Raw genomic sequence first — 6,919 nt, forward strand, 5'->3', positions numbered from 1 at the left:
AATGTACAAGAGTGCACTACTGCAGTACTGATGTACTAATACGCAAATGTGTACTACTGCAGTACTGATGCACTAATGTACAAGAGTGCACTACTGCAGTACTGATGTACTAATACACAAATGGTGTACTACTGCAGTACTGATGCACTAATGTACAAGAGTGCACTACTGCAGTACTGATGTACTAATACACAAATGTGTAGTACTGCAGTACTGATGTACTAATACACAAATGTGTACTACTGCAGTACTGATGTACTAATACACAAATGTGTACTACTGCAGCACTGATATACTAATACACAATTGTGTAGTACTGGAGTACTGATATACTAATGTACAAGAGTGCACTACTGCAGTACTGATGCACTAATGTACAAGAGTGTACTACTGCAGTACTGATGCACTAATGTACAAGAGTGCACTACTGCAGTACTGATGTACTAATACACAAATGTGTACTACTGCAGTACTGATGCACTAATGTACAAGAGTGCACTACTGCAGTACTGATGTACTAATACACCAGATTCAGTGTTTCCATCACTGTAGTACAAAATATTACAGTACTGATGTTCTAATACACTAGTCAGTGATTGAACTTCTGCAGTATAAAATATAATAGTACTGATGTACTAATACATCAGAGTCAGTGTTTCTACTACTGCAGTACAAACTATTACAGTACTGATGTACTAATATATCAAATTCAGTGTTTTTATTACTGCATTTCATTATATCACAGTACTGATGTTCTAATGCACCAGTCTACAACTGCAATAATGATTCCACTCTTTACAAACATTCAGAGACACTATGACTTAGTAGTAATATAAGCTGTAACTGTAGTATAATAAGTCGTATAAAGAGTATAATCAGTAGTATAAAGAGTAGTACTCACGGTGGCAACATGCTGCTGTTCGAGTGTTTTTCTGTGAAAGTAAAGAGACGGAGCTGCAGCTCCACCTTCAAACACTCGTTCTTATACTCACAGTTAGAGGAGGGGCTTCTACTACTGCAAATACTACAAACACATATTTATACTCACAGTTAGAGGAGGGGCTTCTACTACTGCAAATACTACAAACACATATTTATACTCACAGTTAGAGGAGGGGCTTCTACTACTGCAAATACTACAAACACATATTTATACTCACAGTTAGAGGAGGGGCTTCTACTACTGCAAATACTACAAACACATATTTATACTCACAGTTAGAGGAGGGGCTTCTACTACTGCAAATACTACAAACACATATTTATACTCACAGTTAGAGGAGGGGCTTCTACTACTGCAAATACTACAAACACATATTTATACTCACAGTTAGAGGAGGGGCTTCTACTACTGCAAATACTACAAACACATATTTATACTCACAGTTAGAGGAGGGGCTTCTACTACTGCAAATACTACAAACACATATTTATACTCACAGTTAGAGGAGGGGCTTCTACTACTGCAAATACTACAAACACATATTTATACTCACAGTTAGAGGAGGGGCTTCTACTACTGCAAATACTACAAACACATATTTATACTCACAGTTAGAGGAGGGGCTCTACTACTGCAAATACTACAAACACATATTTATACTCACAGTTAGAGGAGGGGCTTCTACTACTGCAAATACTACAAACACATATTTATACTCACAGTTAGAGGAGGGGCTTCTACTACTGCAAATACTACAAACACATATTTATACTCACAGTTAGAGGAGGGGCTTCTACTACTGCAAATACTACAAACACATATTTATACTCACAGTTAGAGGAGGGGCTCTACTACTGCAAATACTACAAACACATATTTATACTCACAGTTAGAGGAGGGGGCTTCTACTACTGCAAATACTACAAACACATATTTATACTCACAGTTAGAGGAGGGGGCTTCTACTACTGCAAATACTACAAACACATATTTATACTCACAGTTAGAGGAGGGGCTTCTACTACTGCAAATACTACAAACACATATTTATACTCACAGTTAGAGGAGGGGGCTTCTACTACTGCAAATACTACAAACACATATTTATACTCACAGTTAGAGGAGGGGCTCTACTACTGCAAATACTACAAACACATATTTATACTCACAGTTAGAGGAGGGGCTTCTACTACTGCAAATACTACAAACACATATTTATACTCACAGTTAGAGGAGGGGCTCTACTACTGCAAATACTACAAACACATATTTATACTCACAGTTAGAGGAGGGGCTCTACTACTGCAAATACTACAAACACATATTTATACTCACAGTTGGAGGAGGGGCTTCTACTACTGCAAATACTACAAACACATATTTATACTCACAGTTAGAGGAGGGGCTTCTACTACTGCAAATACTACAAACACATATTTATACTCACAGTTAGAGGAGGGGCTCTACTACTGCAAATACTACAAACACATATTTATACTCACAGTTGGAGGAGGGGCTTCTACTACTGCAAATACTACAAACACATATTTATACTCACAGTTAGAGGAGGGGCTTCTACTACTGCAAATACTACAAACACATATTTATACTCACAGTTAGAGGAGGGGGCTCTACTACTGCAAATACTACAAACACATATTTATACTCACAGTATGAGGAGGGGCTCTACTACTGCAAATACTACAAACACATATTTATACTCACAGTTAGAGGAGGGGCCTCTACTACTGCAAATACTACAAACACATATTTATACTCACAGTTAGAGGAGGGGCTTCTACTACTGCAAATACTACAAACACATATTTATACTCACAGTATGAGGAGGGGCTTCTACTACTGCAAATACTACAAACACATATTTATACTCACAGTATGAGGAGGGGCTTCTACTACTGCAAATACTACAAACACATATTTATACTCACAGTATGAGGAGGGGCTCTACTACTGCAAATACTACAAACACATATTTATACTCACAGTTAGAGGAGGGGCCTCTACTACTGCAAATACTACAAACACATATTTATACTCACAGTTAGAGGAGGGGGCTCTACTACTGCAAATACTACAAACACATATTTATACTCACAGTTAGAGGAGGGGCTTCTACTACTGCAAATACTACAAACACATATTTATACTCACAGTATGAGGAGGGGCTCTACTACTGCAAATACTACAAACACATATTTATACTCACAGTTAGAGGAGGGGCTTCTACTACTGCAAATACTACAAACACATATTTATACTCACAGTTAGAGGAGGGGCTCTACTACTGCAAATACTACAAACACATATTTATACTCACAGTTAGAGGAGGGGCTTCTACTACTGCAAATACTACAAACACATATTTATACTCACAGTTAGAGGAGGGGCTTCTACTACTGCAAATACTACAAACACATATTTATACTCACAGTATGAGGAGGGGCTCTACTACTGCAAATACTACAAACACATATTTATACTCACAGTATGAGGAGGGGCTTCTACTACTGCAAATACTACAAACACATATTTATACTCACAGTATGAGGAGGGGCTTCTACTACTGCAAATACTACAAACACATATTTATACTCACAGTATGAGGAGGGGCTCTACTACTGCAAATACTACAAACACATATTTATACTCACAGTTAGAGGAGGGGCTCTACTACTGCAAATACTACAAACACATATTTATACTCACAGTATGAGGAGGGGCTCTACTACTGCAAATACTACAAACACATATTTATACTCACAGTTAGAGGAGGGGCTTCTACTACTGCAAATACTACAAACACATATTTATACTCACAGTATGAGGAGGGGCTCTACTACTGCAAATACTACAAACACATATTTATACTCACAGTATGAGGAGGGGCTCTACTACTGCAAATACTACAAACACATATTTATACTCACAGTTAGAGGAGGGGCTCTACTACTGCAAATACTACAAACACATATTTATACTCACAGTTAGAGGAGGGGCTTCTACTACTGCAAATACTACAAACACATATTTATACTCACAGTATGAGGAGGGGCTTCTACTACTGCAAATACTACAAACACATATTTATACTCACAGTATGAGGAGGGGCTTCTACTACTGCAAATACTACAAACACATATTTATACTCACAGTTAGAGGAGGGGGCTCTACTACTGCAAATACTACAAACACATATTTATACTCACAATTAGAGGAGGGGCTTCTACTACTGCAAATACTACAAACACATATTTATACTCACAGTTAGAGGAGGGGCTCTACTACTGCAAATACTACAAACACATATTTATACTCACAGTTAGAGGAGGTGCTCTACTACTGCAAATACTACAAACACATATTTATACTCACAGTATGAGGAGGGGCTCTACTACTGCAAATACTACAAACACATATTTATACTCACAGTTAGAGGAGGGGCTTCTACTACTGCAAATACTACAAACACATATTTATACTCACAATTAGAGGAGGGGCTTCTAGGAACCTTCATCTCCTGCAGGGTCACCAAACCAGACCACTGACCCAAACCACCTTTGATCCTTCAAACTACAAGAGCAGCAAGATGGGAAGACCAATTCACAGCCCAGTATGAACTGATGGTACCATTTGGATAAACGACCCCACCACTGGTTATCATAACTCACCTCTAAGAGCCAATCAGAGACGAGCTGCCACCATCTTTAATCCCACTGTAGATTTTGACTTTCAGGACTTGAATGACCAACCCAAGAACTGATCACTGGATAAACCAGCATAAGCTAATGCTAATGCTAATGCTAATGGTACGGACCTCTGCTGTTCAGTCAGATCAAGAAGAACTGAGGACTGTAAAACCCATCGAATTACGAATGTACTTTTAGATTTTGTCTAGGGACAATTATTGTTGTATGTTAGTATGTGTGTGTATCACAATATGTGTTGTTATGTACTTTATTTAGCCAAGAAATATACCACTAACATAGTTCCACCATCCATCATAACACTATCATGTTTAGTATCATTCTGCTTGGTTCACTGTCAGAACGCCAAAACTACTATCAAAAATGCAAAATAAGTCATGTAATTGTTAAATTGTAAATACTTTGATTAATGGAGTAACTGTATTCAGGAACTGAACCCGCCTGTCTGTGGACAGGAGGGGACTGACTCTGCTCCCCCAGAACTCTGAGACCCTTGGGATTGGTCAGGATGCACCTTCTGGGTGGACAGACTGAAACTTTACAACATCGTCTTGTCTGAGACTCTAAGCTGTTTTTATTTGTTTAGGCTGCTGCTTTTTGCTTGTTCTTCTTGCTTTTGTCTTTGTCTTCTTGCTTTCTGCTCTGCCGGTGCTCTGCCAGCTTGAATTTCGCTAGTTTGAAGATGTGATTCAGAACAATAAGAGGTGAAACCTCAAAATGTCATTAAAGTGGCGGGAATGGACCCTAATGCAAAGGCCAAAGGAAAAGCACATCTGAAGAAAATGTCTTTATTTGAAGTGTTCAGGCAAAACCAAAGGCTGGAGGGTAGAAAAACAAAACTGAACGCTGAGCCTAAGCAAAACGAATGGAACATGATTGAACAGGACAGACCAGAACAAAGGATCCAACAAAAACTGCCTCCCAAACCAAGACTGAAATACTAACTGACCTAATAGGGGAATGGGGAGCAGGTGACTAGACACACGGGCAGGCTGGGAGTGATTGGCTGGGAAAGACACTGGGCTAACGAAGGATAATGCCGGGCAGGTGTGAAGGGACAGCAGACTGGAGAAGAATACTGAGACGAGGGCATCGCTAACAAGGGTGAATGCAGGACAGATGTGAGGAGGAGTACATGAACATAGGAGGAGAAAACACAGGGAAACCAGAAAACCAAAAACACAATGAGCACAGTTCCACCAATAAAGGCGACCCAAATGACAGAAAGTCCCTCAAAACAGAAAAAGTCTGATGGCATCTGATGGGTAACGACACCAACTAAAAAGAGTCAACGACAGAGCCATGACACAAAAGTCTAGAGTCCTGAGTTGAGAGTTAAGTCTAGAGAGCCTGAACCAGGAGCTCTCTTCCAATGGGAACTTTTCATGTCCGGACCGGCCGACTCACTCATCACTACCAGATCCAGACTCCAGCTCCTCACCCCAGCACAGCAGACTCCATTCTCCACAAGAAGCCGCCCCAGAGAGCAAGCAAGTATTCCTACAAAACCTTCATCAACGTGCTTAAACCCTGGTGCATCATGATTTGTAATTTCAGTTGGTAATTCAGAACTAAGCTGTTGTACCGTTGATTTGACTCGCTGCTTCTCAGGTAACAGTCATCTCATCTGTTTATCAGGTCTCTCATACCAACTACACAATAGATAACTCTGCATCATTCATTACAATCATTCACTAGCCTTGTGCACCAGTTTCCCTCTTGTGTCTCATCTGTTAAATGTTGTAGTGTTTAGTACTTGTAGCTGTAGTATTAGTAATAAATGTGCATGTAATTGAAGTGAACTTGTTAGTTGATAAAGAAGTAATATAGATACGATTTTTTCACAAAGCCACACTATGTTTCACTACAACACTGGTCTGCGGAACATCTGTCACATCTGTTTCATCTACATATATTTATCTTCAGCTGCTGCCTCCTGGTTTTTGTCCCTGGACATTATATTTCAAATGTAACGTACAGCCTGATACACGGTCAGATTTCACCACTTTTTCATCATTAAGGACATTCAGGTCTGTAAATGATGAATTAATGATTGATCCTGAATAAGACTTTGTTGATTAACTCATGACTCTTTCCACTCTGACTCAGGTTCTGTCACTGCTGCTCGTTTTTAAAGATAAAACAGACACATTGCTTCTACCTCCACTGGATTTATATGGAGGCTCTGCATTTTGTTTACCTGTTGCCATGGTGACTCATAGTATCAGAGCTCCATTGATGACGGCTTTTT

At 39.3% G+C, this 6,919-nt stretch overlaps 1 protein-coding gene across 1 annotated transcript in view; it reads right to left on the reverse strand.

Annotated features, from left to right (window-relative positions):
• The window catches only part of si:ch211-80h18.1 (uncharacterized protein LOC555593 homolog), a 39,146-nt gene extending 38,063 nt beyond the window's left edge, over nucleotides 1–1,083 (reverse strand). The window contains exon 1 of the mRNA XM_042436100.1: nucleotides 902–1,083. Within this exon, the coding sequence (XP_042292034.1) occupies nucleotides 902–912 (11 nt within the window). The 5' untranslated portion in view covers nucleotides 913–1,083. The remainder of the gene's footprint in view (nucleotides 1–901) is intronic.
• Nucleotides 1,084–6,919: the final 5,836 nt, after the last annotated feature.

Source organism: Thunnus maccoyii, chromosome 15 (genome assembly GCF_910596095.1).
Source record: "Thunnus maccoyii chromosome 15, fThuMac1.1, whole genome shotgun sequence".
Taxonomy (NCBI): Eukaryota; Metazoa; Chordata; class Actinopteri; order Scombriformes; family Scombridae; genus Thunnus; species Thunnus maccoyii.